Genomic DNA, 16,932 nt, shown 5'->3' on the forward strand with positions numbered 1-16,932 from the left:
GATACTACTGGCATATGCCGCTGAGCTACGAGTGGTACATAGTTAATTTAGGATCTATTTTAACCCAAAACATCAATCTTTCCTGGACCTAAATAGTAGCCAGATATCATACATGATGTAATGTGCGCTCTACTAATAAATCAAACCATAGGAATTTGTGTGTAAGTCACTGTCTTCCGTTCTGTTGATGGGATTGGGATTGTCTAAATGCACAAATCCCAATTAGAGATTGCAAAGTGGCCACTGGGCCAAAAGTAGCTTTGTGGCATATGCCACTAGTGTCTCAGTGGCATATTGGAATGTTTGTACATTCTGTACATTCTACCGTTGCAGGGGTTGGGAACCTGTGCTTTCAGTCTCATTTTTGCTTTCATCTGCACTAGGGTCACATCTTATACATAACAATAAATCATTTAGCTGTGGATTCCAGTCAATGTTATCCACTTACTCTACAGTACACACTAGTCACCAGCCAGTTGAAGGTTTCATTCAGGAGAGACAAAAATCCAAGTGGCTGCAACTTCCCTTTACGTGACAGTGTTCAAATAATGTTCCTTTTGTTCTACTCTGCAAACATGCAGTGAGAATGAAGCATGCCTCTTTAGTTTCATGTGCTGCATACAAAGAAAGCACTGGCATGAGGGAGGTTCAAGCTCTTTAAAATCAATGTTTTATCGCAAAACAGTATTCTTCGTTTTGACATGAATTAAAGAGATTCATTATTTTTTTATTGTCTTGATTACTCCTAACTCCATTTCACACAGATTTCAACATGAGTCACAGACTCACAAATAAAGACTCCAGACTCTTATCAAAATATATTTTATTCTGGACTTTTGTTTCACTGATCTGACTGAAACGATAACAGATCGATGTGATGCGAGTTGCAGAAAAAAACAAAAACAAAGTCTTGGAGACCCCATGGGAGAGACGCTGCTGGGCTGACATGATGCTCTGTTGTGACAAACTGTGTGGCACAGACCCGAGGACGGCATGAACACATCATTGGAATTTGTCATAACTGTTGGCTCAAGTGCTTCAAATACAGGAAAGTCCATTAGTAGAAATCTCCAATTTATAACTGAGGAAACAGGAGGAAATAAAGTTGGTTTGAAGTTGTACAGTTGTCTCTGAATGGCTCTGCAGGCAGATGTAACGTTTTTGGTTCAAGAAAACCTCTGTGTGAAGCCCAAAGTGTAATCCAATCAAAGATATACAGTGATTACTTAATTTTTCTGGTCAAATCATGATGATCATTTAATTAGTCTTTCCACTGCAGTTCAGTCAGACCTGGTTCTTTGGCTCCAGATGCAGAGGTTCAATTTGTGCGTCTAATTGTGAGCGCCTGATGGGACTTTTTTCAGTACAGAAGATATTTATACTTATGCATTACATTTTATAGCATTCTTCTATACTTTAAACCAGAGGATGCACAGCAATGTGAGAGCGAGAGCGCTCAAAGGTTTGAGAACATGGCAGGAAATCTGAGAGAAACCGCACAAAGAATGGATTTTTGTCTTTTCAATTAAAATTATTATTCGACTAAAAAGGGTTTCTCTTTAAAAAAAATTCTGGGGTCAGAAATGTCCCATTGTGCATCAACAATTTAGACACAAATCTAACTCCACTGTCAACCAATGAGATTCCATCTGACTCCAGAGCAACTGTCTCCACCAAACATCTGGGACTCCCAATTATAGCAATGAAAAAAAGGGGGAACCAGAATAATTCCCTGGAGTCTTGGCTTGATTGAAAAATTAAAATTTTTATTCAATTTAAAGACTTCCTTTTTTTTTTTTTTTTTTTTAAACCGTTGTGTGTGTGTGTGTGTGTGTGTGTGTGTGTGTGTGTGTGTGTGTAAGCCAAGAGGTTCTTCAGGGGAAAGTCATTTTCTGAGACAAAACGTCCCAAAAAGATTCAAGCAAAAGAAAAAAAAAAGTAAAACATTTCTTTATTAAAACATAGACAAATTTAGTGGTAATTTGCTCCTGGGAAAAAAAAACTCTTCCCAGAGAAGGTGCCTTCAGAATGACAGCTCAGCTCAGTAAGCCTTACATTACAGGGTCAACCTTTACTGTTTGCATCAAAGTAACAAAAGAAAAAATCTTTAAAATTTATAGAACATGTAAATTAACACTGCCAATAAATCATCAATTCACATTTTGTTTGTTTTTTTCAAATCTACAAAGAAATTACAAAAATGTAACTTTAAATTTGTCTTTTAAAAGAGTATAAAATGTGTCGTCAGGAAGGGACCTCAGGACAAAAAACGTGAGCCAGTGAAGGTGAGAGGGCGATGAGTTCAAATACACTGAAGGTGACTTTTTCGCTTTGATTGTTTGAAATTCACCAGGACTTTAACATTTGACCTTTAGCTACCGTCTGGTTTGTTTTGTCCTTTAAAACGTCAACAGGGTTACAACAGTGTAGTAATTCTCCCACATGATGACAAGTACCTGGTGATAAAACACAGACATGAAAAATGTCCACATATTGCTTAAACGTTTCTGGTTTTGGATCAGCCAGTAAGATCCAACGGTGGGGAAAATATCTTCATTGGCCACATTTCCGAGATTGACACAGTAGTTTTTGAGCGCTTTTGTGACGTATGCCGAGAAAACGTACAGAACGCAACGTCTCTTTCCCTTCCTACGTGAAGGATGAAGAGCAGCCTCAAGTCAAACAGAAACCCGAGAAATATGGGTGGTTGTGTTATTAACAGTCAAGAGATTTCAGATTTCAGTTGTATAGGTGCTGGAGGCAGAGCTGCTGTGGAGTAATTAAAGATGCAATATGTAAGAATTGGCTAACAGTGTTCTTTTTATTCATCCATGACTGTGGCTACTGTTAGCTCAGTTAGCAGTGCAGCTAGCTGGCCACTAACACAGGAGCTTTGATAATGATGGGAGAACAAGGTTTTCAGGCCTGGGGCTAGCTGGTTAGCATGCCAACTTCAGTAAATACCTCTTCAACACAACAGAGTCAAAACTCTTAATTCTTCACATTTCCATTGATAATGTTAATTTGTTGAACTCTTACATATTGCACCTTTTTTCCTTTTTGTATATTAATTTTTAGTTATTTTATGGTTTAGATGAAAACCTTCAACAGAGTAGAGCCAAAGTCTAATTTTAATGATAAAGGCTAACTTTAGGCGAAATTCAATTTATAAGAAATCAGTGTCAATAAAAAAGTGACCCATTCATTCATTACTTAGCAATTAGATGATGGAAGAATAACCAGGCAGCCTCACTACCTCAGGCAGAAACGGCCATTTTGAAATTGGAGACTCAGCTATTACAGCTGCTAGATGTCCGAAATCACTCCCTGTATATTGCATTATATGTACTCGCTATCATTTCATTTGACTCTCTCAATTCAGAGTGTGAAGTGTATGCTACATAGAGCACGCTAAGGTTTCCACACACATATAAAAGCTACTTTCTGATAACAATCCCACAATGAGTCCTGTTAGACGGGTCCAGTCGTGCAATGTGACAAGTTGTTGAAGTTGACCTGCCTTAAGGTTCGATTTGAATCTTTACAAATATTTTTAAGAGAATTTAAAAATATATATTTGCTGTTCATTAATCCCTAATTGTTAATCATTTTTCATAAGTCAGTCATTTAAGGGAATTTGGGATCCGAGTACCATTTTGCATCTTTAAAAAGGTGCAATATGTAAGAACTGACCACATGTTGAATTCCTACTCCAAACCAATAGGGGGCAGCATATCACCAGAGTAAACGTTAACTGCCGCTAGCTGCTAGTTAGCTCAGTTAGCCATGTAGCTAGTGCTGTTGGTGTTTACACTGCAAGTTCTGTAGCTTTGGACTGACGGGCTGGGGCTAACTGGTTTGCAACAATACATAGTTGCATAACATCAAAACTGTTTTTCTTGGCATTTTGTAGATAATTGTGGTGACTTTTTCGTTCTTTTCAACTAAAATTCTTGCATATGGCACCTTTAACCGTACAGTTTCAATAACCGTTTTCTTTTGGCCTGCGGTCTACGCGGTACAGTTTTGAAGAGCTTGGGCACCACTGCTATCGAGTGAACAAGTTAGCATCTGTAATATCAAATAGCTAATGAGGGAGTGATTTCAGACACAACTGTCTTTTAATGCTGTGTTCACAATGATATCCTCCAGACTTTTAACACAGTTACGATCAGCCAAGTGGGCAAAACTTACAAAATATGCCCAATATCACAATAAAAAGAGGTAATGTAGGCAACTGGAACAATGTGTGAATGCTCCCAGATGGACATACTAGAATAACCATCTACCGTTCTCATGTGAAGGCAGCAACAGAGCTGAGCTTGACAGTCACACATGGCCACATGTCCTCAAATCTCCTTATTGTCTGCTAAAGGGGAAATTTGCATCAAAGTTCAGCAAAGTTGAACTCTGTGCAAAGCATAAAAACGCATTTGCTCACGCGATTCTCTAGTTTCTCTCTTCTTTGGCTCTACCCTCTGCGGTTTAACTCACCAAGATCGTTTCTGCCTCCAGAGCGTCAACAACTCGTCCAGAATCTGCAAAGATTTGAAGTGGCTCAACACGTGATTAGCTTGTCCAGCACCACATTCTCAGAGCATCATGTGTTGGCTGAAAGGTGGATGTCAATTTGTAAAAGGTCAAAAGATTTGCTTGAATCCTACTGGCTGAGTACAGTATGTAATCTGAGATGGGACCTGCTGCATTACCTAAAACTCGAAAATTCAGACGAGTATCTGCTGTGGCCGAAGAGCGCAGAAAGAAGAACTGTGGGTAAAAACCATCTAGATCAAATAGTGCACAGAGGAGCTGTTTTAAAGCATCTAGATGTTCCATCATGTGAGTCCTGTGGCAGGTGGATGAACATGTTCATGGGGAATCCAAAGAAAACCACGTGAATTACTGCATTTGGAGGTTAAACCGTATGACCCACTGACAACTGCAGAAGCACTACTGAAACACATGAAAGAACAAAAGCCTTTAGGTTTCGCCACGTTGGTTTGAAATCATGACGAGGACACCGTTTGTGAGAACTGTTTGGTGTGTGTGTGTGTGTGTGTGTGTGTGTGTGTGTGTGTGTGTGTGTGTGTCTGCATGTACTTCTCCGATGAATAAAACTCTGACCTCGACCAGCCCCGGCCCGGCCCCCTCCCCCCTTCCCCACAGATAAAAAATATAAAAACATTGAAACAAGAGATCTGAAATTTAAAAAAAACTAAGTGCCATCCTATCTTATGGTGGAGAAGTTGATATGTCTGCACAATGAGATCCAACTAGTAACAAAGATCAACACTTTTTTCATTGTTTTTCATTTTGATGACGATGAGCATGGTTTAAAGATCAAAAAAGCAAAATAGCTTCCAAATTTGGTACATATACGGATCTGTAACTTTTTTTTTGTCTATCAGTTTTTTCTTTTTTTCACTGCGTCCCTTCTGCATCTCTGTTAGAGTCTGCACAGATAGAGAGGGGCGCTTCCATCCGCCCGCCCGCCCATCTGTCTGTCTGTCTTGTCTGTCTGTCTGTCCGTCCATCCGTTCATCCCTGTGTCTTGGACCTGCTGTGTCGGGTGCTTTTTGCTTCCTGTTCCTGTTTCCTGCTTCCTGTCTGTCGGTGGGCGGGGCCGTAGTCGTAAGCGTGAGCAGTACGCAGGGCAGGCAGGGACAGTCATTTGGCTATGTACACATTCATGGTCGGTCCATGGCTTCCAACAAACAGCAGCACTATTTCCGAAGGTCTAGTACACACACCTGGGACAGAGGAGCAGAGAGGTAAATGTGTGGGGCTGATGGGAAAAAAACTATCAAAGCTAGAAACTAGGGTTGCAGCAGAAAAAAACCTTCAAGGTATATCGTGGTATGAAAATTGGCAATTAGGCGTCAGGCATGAAACTTCTAAATACAAAAAATGGAAAAACCTTCTGTTCTCATTCCATTCAGGCTCATTATAACTGATAATTATGTAAGACAAGATACTGTGATATTTACTGAAGTGGTTATCACACTGTGAAAATCTCATACTGTCGCTAACAAACCATCTAACCATCCAGTGAGTCCTGTGTAGACTTACAGATCCGTCTGATGCGCTGGCTCCCACTTTGTCCCCCGCTGCGTTCCAGCAAACCTCGAAGATTCCCCCCGTCCCTCTGTAACTGTGGACTAAAGCGCCCGTCTGAGAGACACAAGCAGAGAGTCACGGTACTGATAAAAAAAAAGGATTATAATATGGAAATTTCTATTTGTTTCTGGATTGTATAATAACTCAATATAAACACAACGAGCCTTTCACAACTGTTGTAATTTATTTATTTGGCCACTGGAGGGCAGCAATGAACTTTTTGCTACTCACTAACTGTATCTAGTCTGTCTGTCTGTCTGTTTGGTGCTGGGCAGGTAACACAAAGTCAGTTTTGTTGCAGGCAAAACCAAAACAAGGAGCTAACTGATGCTAAAAGGAAACAGCTGAATCAAGCGTCACTATAAGTAACTCTTCACACATGTGAGCCACTGAGGATGTAATAAAAAACAATCTGTGCACTTTTAAAAGATAAAAAACTCAAAACGTCAACTACTTTAGTCACCAGCTGATGACAAAATAAAAACTGTATAAACACAATAAAGAATGAAAATCTGAGCATTTTTTGTTTTACACCACATGCAGTGGAAACCTGTGTACCACAGCTATATGTTCTTATTTACCATTTACCATTGAAGTGGTCTTTATAACCAGCAATATGTAGCTGCAAACTGATCTAAAGATCTTGAGGTGAACAGGTCACGTACATACTGGTCCCACCACTTCTCTTCCTACCTGTGTATTCCAGATGTGCACGCATTTGTCAAAGGAGCCACTGGCCAGATGCCGACCGTCAGGACTGAAAGCCACGCTGTAGACTGGCTCCTGGTGTTTAGTCAGCGTGTGGATACAGATGCCTCTCTCCACGTCCCAAAGACGGACCGTGGAGTCGAACGATGCACTGTGGGAGAGGAGACAGCAACACACAAGGTTACAGAAGTCTAGCTAACTGAGACAAAGTAAGAAATGTAGCTTCTCTGCTGGGTTTGATTTAAATATTGAAGGTAGAAGTTGTCAGATTGTGTTGTCATTTCAATTAGCATCAGAACTCTTTTACTTTCTCTTTACGACCAAACAGGCTAAAAAGGGGAACGTTAAATCAAATTTATTAGGGAGTAAACTAGCCAGTAGGCTAACTGAGTAAAGCACTCAGTTAGCCTACTGCCTTCTGGCACTGGCTCTCACCTGGCTAGCATGAGGTTAGCGCTGGGATTGTTGGTTCCAGGGCCAGTGGGACTCCATTTGATGGTGTAGATTTCTTTACTGTGGGCCTGCAGGTCATGGACACACGAGTCCTGCTTCATACTCCAAATCTGTCAAAAACAAAACAAACCCCACTTTATCCTTCACTTTAATTAATTGCACTTTTTAACTGACTGTGACCTGGAGAGACATCCTGCCTCCTGACTAAGATGATTCAAGAAACACAGAAATTATTATTGGGACGGCATCTCCCCATTAAAAGCAGAAGAAGGTCAACACACATTGTGAATAATCTAACTCTATGATGTGAGACGGAGTTCCTCTTTACAGAGTCCTCCCTTCCTCACGAACACATCAGTTGCACTGTCATCTCAAGGGGAAGCACTTAACCTGATATTAATGACACAACAGTCCAATATTTCAGCAGGTTCAGCTCTCAGCTCACCTTCAACGTCATGTCGTCTGAGCAGGAGGCGAGCAGGTTCCCTGTGGGATCCCACTTGATTGCATTTACTTCATTCTGGAGAGAGAGAGAAAGAGAGAGAGAGGGAAGAAGACATGAGCACAAACACAGACACTTTGCTTGTTATGTGTACACAGTGTGCTGAGTGTCGCTGCTGTCCAGCCTTCCTTCAGGGATACTTTTTCTAATTAAGAACCTAAATGCCAAAAAATGTTAAATGTTCCACGATGCTCATTCAAACCAATAAAACCAAACATCCATATGATCTGGTGCTTTGGGCAACTTATAAAGTTACACATCGGTCAGTACGAGATGTGCAACTGCAAACACACACACACACGCAAGCGAAACACTTACTGTGTGTCCCTGGAATGTTTTAATGGGTCGGTCCTGTCCCAGTTTACAGACGTGGATACACATGTCTGTACTACAGGAGGCGAACGTGTTGTTGCTCTGCCAATCCACGTCTAGTGCTGGAGCTGTGGGAGGAAGACGGACGGACGTCAGAAAGATCAATATATAAAAATGTAAAAACTTAACAACTCTACGTCACAGCATACGATGTTTCGTACCTGAATGGAAGGGAAACTGCTGTTTGGCTTCTCCTGTATGGGCGTCCCAAATGATTGTTGTCTGCCAGGACACGCAAACATGTACAGTTAGAGCTAATAGTGACTGTACAGAACATCTGCTTGATTCATTTACTCATAAGCTACATACAGGAATCATGGCACAAGTCGAGTTATTTATTGTGTTGGAAAAAGGGCTGAATTATTAAACAGAGCCTGGTTTACCTTGTCTACTCCTGCACTGAGGATAAAATTGCCTTTTTTATTCCACTTCAGGGCGAAGATGGGACCTTTGTGTTGGCCGAGTGTGCTGGCCAAGTTTCCTGTGAAGCGCAGACAAACAAACAAACAGAGACGGGAACACAATCTGTAAGTATCACCTCCACACAGAACACACAGTAACCCTGACAGGCTGATTCAGGCTGCAGTATGCAAACCTGCCTCTAGATGGCAGTGTTGTTCAAGGATTCAAGGACCTCAAGAGATTCAATAGCACAATCATTATTTGGGTTTTCCATTAGCTAATACACAAACAGCTGTATCAGATACACTTTCATGTAGTTTTCCCACAAATGCTGCAGTTTAACTTCATGCTTCTGTTTAATGAGTTCAGGTCATCTCACCATCCTTCGTCCATATTCTGGCAAAGCCGTCGTAGGAGCCTGTTGCTAACAGCGTGCCCTCGCTCTGCCAGAGAGAGAGAGAGAGAGAGAGAGAGAGAGAGAGAGAGAGAGAGAGAGAGAGGTGTGTCAGACAGGTGATGACAGGCCAGTTTGAACACCTTTCTGTCTGTTGCAGTATTTTTCCTGACGGAGTCGAGGCTGAATGAAGTGTTTCGCTGTGATTCAGCTGCTATCAGACGAGAGGTCGTGTGTGTGTTTTCCATCAACGTGGACCTTTTCCAGGAAAAATTTTGCCTCTGCCCCTTGGCTCAGGTTTGCAATCCACTGGCTGAACTGAAGGAAAATTCCACTCACTGATATTCCTCCACTGTGAGACACCATCAACAGTTATGTTCAGAGAGTTCTGGGAGTTTCCTCTGCTGAGGTGTTTGCTGTAATTTGCCTCTCTGCTGTTTACAGGACTGCACATGCAGGGCGGTGGAAATCATAACAGAGTAATGATAAAACCACGCATAGCTTTGACTGTGAAGTAGCATGATGATACATGAAACAGCACTATTCCCACAACTTTGCAGGGTGGCTTACAGTGTGTGTGTGTGTTACTGTGCTTACATTCCAGTCTAGTGAGGTGACATCTTTGTTGCTGGGGACGTCCTGTCCTCCCTCTCGTATGCAGTGTCTCAGGACCAGCTGTGTGGAGCTGCTTGTACTGTTCTCACTCAGGTTCCAGATACGAGCCGTCGAATCACCGGACCTGAGACACACAGACAGACACACACACACAGACACACACAGACATGTTACTGATACTTGACCTTCCTGTTAAACTACAAGAACACACAAAAACCACGTCGACAGGTTCCTCTTTAAAGTTGCTCGTCAGCAAGTTTTTTTCATCGGTGGGGCAACATGTGGGCATGACAACAAAGTGATCCTGCAAGTCAGCAGGACAACAAGTATGTTTGTAGCGGTTCTTCATTATTTCTTATTATTAAGGGGGGAAATCATTGTCACAAGAAATCTGATCTGATATCAATACATTGGACAGCACATGTAAATTATAATCAAACCTTTTCAAACTTCATACGATGATCTGTGTTGAAGTTAAGACATTTCCTTCAGTAAAATTCAAGCATGTCCAAACCTTTAAGTAACTTCACCTAGTTTTCAATTACAATTAGCTTAAAATGATTAATTTACACAACTGAGATGCTTAAATCGAAAACACAATATCACAATATCAGTCACACTGTTATTTCTTCAACACACTGTCGTTAAACGAAATGTAAGTTGTCGTCCCTTAATGCTACACAAGAAAAGGTGTTTTTTATGGTGGCGTGTTGAGGACGAATTCAGGAGTCTGAGAAAAGAAGCTGCTTTGTACTCTGGTGGTGCAGCAGCAGAGGTTCTGACGCTGACCATGAACCACAATTCAAGTCCAGCTGGGGACCGTCTGTCATCTCTCTACTGTCTAATAAAGCATCAACAAATCAAGGAACAGAACTAGCACTTAAGTAGAGTTTAACTGTTTGATCTAAACAGAGAGACAGAGCCCAGTGTCAGAAGAGAAGGACGGAGAAGGTGACTAACCCCGATGCCAGCAGATCACTGACTGGGTTCCAGGCACAGATGAAGACCTCTGACTCGTGGCCTCTCAGGACCATGGCCTTGTTCTGAGGGATCTCCACATCTCCGTCCACCTCCATCAGGTCTGCGTGGTTGTCTGAGTTTTGAGCAAGATGACATGTCAAGTTAACAAGCCAGGAAGGACCAGAAAATACATCGTCATCAACTGTTCTGTGAGATCTTTCATCAAAGAATAGATAGCGAGAAGCAGCTCTGTCGTTGCAGTTAGCGACCCATCACTGCATGTCCTCTTCATTTGTAAACATGTTACTCACTAGCTAAGGCGTGGGCTCCGTTCTCCTCCCCGTTGGCAGTATTCTCTCCGTTCTTGGCGTTGCCGGCGATGCTGCCTCCGGTGGCCGATGCCGGTGCTGAAGCGGCGGCCTGCTGCTGGGCCATCTTGTCCCGGTAGGCCTGCTGCCTCGTCTGAACGACATCAGGCATCACAGCATCGATCAGAGACAGAGACTCTATGGGCCGCCCGTCAAATAATGTGCCGTCCTGTGGAGTGGCAGAAATCACCAGTTAGAGGGGAAACACAGGCGAGGAGGAGGAGAGAGGATCTGTTGATGTGTCCCACCTCATTGATGCTGACTTCAGCCTCGACGTACTGCAGGCCCTTCTGGATGATGCTGATGAGGGCAGCAGGGGGAACCAGAGCACCATTGATGTTGGACTGGCTGATGTGACTCTCTATACCGAACGTGAACGCTGAGTGGGAGAACCCTGCAGAGGGGAGAGAGGGAGGGAGGGAGAGGGAGAGGGCAGGAGAGGAGAAGATATTTTGAGCAGTGGAACGTAACGACATACTTTATATCACAGGAAATGATATTCCCCTCATACTTTTTCACATGATTTATTAAAAGAACACATGATTTTTTTTCCACCACTGCCACTGCTGCGACTATTCTGTTCTTCTTTAACTCCTGAGCATGAAATAAAATCACCATCATGTTTCTTTTTTTTTTAGACTGTTTGTATGGCGACCTCTGTCCACAACTGCTATTTGAAAAGCTCAGTGTTTGATTTCACAGTGCTTGTGGTAACAAAGCTACGGAAGCCTTGAGGGGCAAGTGAGACTTTTTTTTCCCCGGTGCTCCATTTTATGAGTTCTAATTTTTTTTTTTCACGTAAATGTTTTTTTCATTTTTCATGTGCAAAAAAACAAACAAATCACAAGCGTCAAACCGAGAAAAAAACATTTTCGCAAGATTTTTCTTCTGAGTGTGAAATGTAAAATTTTATCAAGAGGAAATTAAGGCTCATTTTTCTAAGCGTTTCTTTCTGTAATACTCATTTTGACCACAAGAGGCTGCATACAAACAATGTGGAGAGACAGAGGTGGTTAAAGCCAGATTGTAGAAATTAAACATGAGAGCCATTAATTTACACATAATGATGCATCTCACATTTAATATCAAAAATGAATTGCACCTCAGCCTCTTGTGGTCAAAATGAGTATTGCAGAAAAAAAAAAAAAGTGAATTAATTTTCTCGTGCAAATTTTTTTCCCCCTCAGTTCGACACATGAAAAAAAAATTCTCATGAAAAACTTTTTTTTCCTTCCCTCGATTCGCCACATGAAAAAAAACCGTTCCTTGTTAAAACTTTTTTTTTGTCACTCAGCTCAACATGAGACTCAAAATAGTGGGTTGCTGTTGATACATGCCTCCTTGTGCAATATCTCCTAACTGAGTGACGTTAGCTTAATGTTTGCCCATCTTTCAATGCAAGTGAGGGACGTTGCAACATAAGGTTGAAGATAAACTTCCTTTTAAAAATGGGTTCAGGTACACACGATGGTTGACTCATGTATCCTGCATCCGTTTAGAGCGTCGGTTGCACACGTCCTCGGAAATTAAAGCTACTCGTCCTCAAGATGTAATATGCACATGAACCATAGGGGCAGTATGAGGATGTTACAGGTTCAGGAGTCAGTAAACATTGTCAGCAGCAGCAGGTACAGTGACGGGACAACAAGCTAATGTGTGTCATCTAGTGGTATCCTCCAGGAACACGTGTAGTATACAGGCAAGTATGTGAACAACTATGTTCACGCTGCAGCCGGTTGTCTATGCAGACGTGTGATTCAAAAGCAAGTATATCTCCGGCCTAACTTCACAGCTTTACTGTCCAGACAAGACCAGAAAATTAACAATCAACATAGGCTACAAACTCCCCATTAGCTTTCTATATTCACATTGCGATCAAGAAATTACCATGAATGTAAACGTTTCTATCAGTCAAAAGACTCGTTTTACTGTAACTGCACCAGCTGTGCACAGACGCTTCCTGCTATGAAACATGCACTACTTGATAACATGTCCTGGCCACAACCCAGCCCTGTCATCTACAGATATGAAATCATTTTATATAAATAAATAAATCTCTCTCAGTCTGCTGATTGCACATCGTTTCTATTTCTGCCAGACTATTGTCTGTATGAAACACAAGAACAACAGTGACAGGAATTTGTGAAACACACGAGCCATCTGTGCCTTATCAAAAATGTTACGTAATAAATATGATACAAGGCAGGAAGGAAAGTAACAGGGCGTGAAACCTTCACTGATACACACATGTAACAGTGGACCAGTGCCAACAGTGATATGGAGGTTGACATGGCTCACTATAGTCAGATAAACCTCATTGTCACACCTTCATCTCCTTCCACAAAGCGAAGAGTATGTTAATGTCCAGTGAGGCACATCTGCAGACTCATTTTAACTACACAGTTCATCCAGCTGACCACAAATTAACTCCCAATGTGCAAGTCAATGCTTAACATGGTGGAAACTCTTGGTGCAGCCTTTAGCACCATTCTCAGAGTAAATACAGACTGTTTACCATCTATGATTGATTAGGTAGTGAATCACTGTCTCAGTCTGACTGACTGACTGAGAGGAATTGTACACACACTGCTGACAGACTGTGCTGTTTATCCAACTGATCCACACTGTTGTGTGTATGTTGTTGTTCTTCCTCAACTTCCTCTCTTCTCCACATTGTGCCTTTCATACAACCAGCTGACCCACATGCACTGTGTTGTGTACACAAGGCAACCAAAGTTGACTTAACAAACTGACTTGCAGCCTGCAGCTATCTGCTGGATATACCAATAACTATAAGCAACAACAGAGGAAGTCATGTTCCTGCTAACGTTCATCTCTTATATACATTTTTAATCAATGGTATTGGTTAAAAAGACATAAATAACACCAATAATTGTTCATATAAAAAAACCAGAATGACATCAGATGTAAAAATCTGATTAATACGAAAGCAAAAAGACAAAAAATGACCTAGTTACAGATATATTGTTTATCTTATGACATTTTAAAAGTGCAGATGTGATGAATTAAAGGCGTCGAGAGGATACCTGACTCCTGTAGGTATCTGTAGACCAGGAAGTTGACCTCATCACTGCTAATGCTCATCTTTATTCCTGTTACACCATGAGGTCAGCACGCACACACCGAGCCTGGAAAACACAGAGAGAGAGAGAGTCGTCAGTGAAGGGAAACACTCATTAACACGACTGCTCAATGCACACAACAGTGACTGCAGAATAATAAAGACGGTCTGAACATGGCTGCAGGGGTTTGAACAGAAGTGTCTGCAGTGTTGTCACAGTAAAGGGCTGACGTTACACTTTTTGAATACCAGCCAAAATACAAGGTCATTTCTGAACTAAACCGCTGCTGAGATAAATGTTGACCCTCTCCTAGTTTAAGGTTTACTACAGAGGTAGGCTGTCCTACTGAAGTATGTGCATATCTGAATGTACAGAGGAATGTCGTCAAAAATAATTAAATACAGACACTTATCGCTTCTGAATATTTGAAACGGCATGTTGACAAATGCACCACTGTAGTCCCGACACAGCCGCGAACTCCTAAGATGCTGTTGTTCTTAATAAAACAGTTAAGAGGCTTGTTATATTTGTCTTCTGACAAAAATCAAAACATTTATGCCATAAATGTTGTATCAGTTTTTCCCTGTGGTATCAAATATCGATATTCTTCAAGCGATTGTACCAAAATCAGAAAGTCCAGCATCATGACAACAGCTACAACAGAGAAATCGACCAGATAAATAAACATTTCAAACATGATTCCATTCAGTATTTAAGAGGAGTTAGTTCGATAGACCAAGTTGACCAACACAGCGAGCTCTAACAGAAACGTTTGAACCTGTTCAACTCTTGCTGGAATGTCATCCAGCAAGGAACGGTGTTGGCTAACCAAACACAAACAACGCACACATTCCTGGTGACTTCAGGATCGTCACAACAAAAGATAAAATCAGTATCGATATGATGACTTTCTGGAGCTGTGACACCCTGTCTCAGAGAATTATTATTAATGTGCCTGTGCAGCCTGCAGACTCATCATTCATCACTCAAACTGACTAACTCACCAGCCAAACCCCCCTTTTTTCTTTTTTTTTAAAGTATGGCTGTTGTCTGTCTCAGTCTTACTAACAGAGCCACCAAAATATATCCTACTGATGCCTTCATCCGTCACATGACCTTCGCCTTGCACATCATGGTCAGCTCCACCTACAATTGTTGCGTAGTAAGATCCAATGACAACGCAATTCAAGATAAAAAGAGTGTATTTTAAGTCCATTTATATATGCAAATATTCAAATATTCAAGTATTGAATGTTCAAGTGTTCAATGTATTCAGACCCATCCTAAACACAACCATCAAACCTCAACAACATTGCCACCCTGTGTCGTCACAATACCAATGTTTTTAAGTGTCAGTTGGGATCAGATGGATGATAAAATGTGTGCTATCACTTTAATACAACTCTTCAGAGGGAGTGACGTACAGTCTGTTGTGTAGAGAAACACTGAGGCTGATGTCGGGTGATTAACGTTAGCTTCAGGTTAGTTGGTGTTTCCACATAGTTGCAGTTGTCTTGACTGGAAGTACAATTCGTACAACACACTTTGATGAACTAACACTACACAAACCAAGTGCTCACTGTGTGTATGCTGGTTTGCACGTATGGGGTTGTCAGCAATTCAGTTAACACAGACCGAATATCTTCTTCTGCTGCACTTTTACTGCTCTCTGTTCTTATACCGAAGCTGCTCCTCCTCCGCCTGACCACTCATAAATCATTGAATACACTAATTTGTGTTTGCAAACTACTCATCTGAGAAAAAGGGAAGAAGTCCCCAGGACCGTAACACCTCCCGTGGTGTGACTTCTTATGTTTGTGCAGCCAAGCACATGTCAGGGGATCATGAGTCTACGCTGCTTTTGTCTGTGGTTTCATGAACTCAGATGGTTGGGAACCATGACTTTAAAAAGCTGACTGAGAGCCAGAGAGCCGACTCCAAATAAGGACCAGCTCAAAGCCCATTTCCCCTGAGAATAATCAGCCATGTAATGCCTGGAGCTCAGTGTCTGCATCCCCCACCCCCCCTCTCTCTCCCGGGAGAAGGCGACTTTCTGTGCATTTAATGGCATTTAAGTGGATGAAACTCTCTCCAGGGTCCTGTGAGCACTGGCTTACATTTCATTTCCCAGGATGTTAGATTTTCTTTGTCTGGCACGTCCAAACATTAACATGACCTGTGGCCTTAACACTGCAGAATGTCAAACTCAGGAGGACCAGGAAGTAGACAGGGTCAGACATTAACCAACCTGCTAATGATTACCTGCTCTTCTGACCAAATATATATAATAATCTTGTATAGTTTCAACAGGTGATTAGCAGAGACGGTGTGATGAATCTTTAATGTTAACCTGAGGGGAAGCTGGTCACTGCAACAGCAAACAGGATGTAATTACACAACACACGTGGCATTGTGTGAAGCAAGAGAGAGGGCCTGTGTCTCTACTCCTGTGACCACTGACAAGTTTTACAGTGCAGTCGAGCCACAACAGCAGCAGCACACTTCACACCAGAGACATAGGCATCAGAGCCAGTTGCATCACCTTCACGAGAGAGTATAGCTGCCATGGCTGAGCTGTTCTGGGATCCGTCCTTGACCCAGGAGACATGCAACAAGTCTGTGGCCAAGACAGCAGAAGAAGAGGTGATGTTGTTTTCTGGCATGCTGGCTCAGAGATACTTATCTGAGCCTGGACCCTTTGTCTCTACTGAGAGACGACTGTGTTTTCCATAGAGACGAGTGTCAGCTGGGTTAGATGCTCAGCAAGTAGCAACTTAATCCCATTTTAAAACACTGCAAGAAGAGCAGCTCAATGCTAACAGGCAACATTTTGTGACATTCAAATGAGTCGTTACAACCGGCCAATGAAACGCTGCCATTGCCGACATACTGTACGCTAAATTAGGTCTATAATTAACCAGAAGCAGCTGTTGGCTTGCTCTCACTTCAGATTCACAG

At 41.9% G+C, this 16,932-nt stretch overlaps 1 protein-coding gene across 5 annotated transcripts in view; it reads right to left on the minus strand.

The window, feature by feature from the left end:
• Positions 1-806: 806 nt before the first annotated feature.
• The window catches only part of tbl1xr1a (TBL1X/Y related 1a), a gene marked incomplete at its 3' end in the record, with an annotated part of 132,417 nt that continues 116,291 nt past the window's right edge, over positions 807-16,932 (minus strand). For 4 of the 5 annotated variants that reach the window (XM_084355233.1, XM_084355235.1, XM_084355232.1 and 1 more), the window contains 14 exons: positions 13,939-14,040; positions 11,140-11,285; positions 10,835-11,060; positions 10,524-10,656; positions 9,546-9,687; positions 8,934-8,997; positions 8,536-8,633; positions 8,314-8,374; positions 8,099-8,220; positions 7,724-7,798; positions 7,261-7,388; positions 6,811-6,976; positions 6,070-6,171; positions 807-5,750 (listed from right to left, as the gene is read on the minus strand). In XM_084355233.1, the coding sequence (XP_084211359.1) occupies positions 5,724-5,750; positions 6,070-6,171; positions 6,811-6,976; positions 7,261-7,388; positions 7,724-7,798; positions 8,099-8,220; positions 8,314-8,374; positions 8,536-8,633; positions 8,934-8,997; positions 9,546-9,687; positions 10,524-10,656; positions 10,835-11,060; positions 11,140-11,285; positions 13,939-13,996 (1,548 nt within the window). In that variant the 5' untranslated portion in view covers positions 13,997-14,040. Of the gene's footprint in view, positions 5,751-6,069; positions 6,172-6,810; positions 6,977-7,256; positions 7,389-7,723; positions 7,799-8,098; positions 8,221-8,313; positions 8,375-8,535; positions 8,634-8,933; positions 8,998-9,545; positions 9,688-10,523; positions 10,657-10,834; positions 11,061-11,139; positions 11,286-13,938; positions 14,041-16,932 lie in introns of those variants that run through there. The other variant, XM_084355236.1, reaches the window with a different exon arrangement.

This window comes from Pagrus pagrus (assembly GCF_965226575.1).
Source record: "Pagrus pagrus genome assembly, chromosome: 6".
Lineage (NCBI taxonomy): Eukaryota > Metazoa > Chordata > Actinopteri > Spariformes > Sparidae > Pagrus > Pagrus pagrus.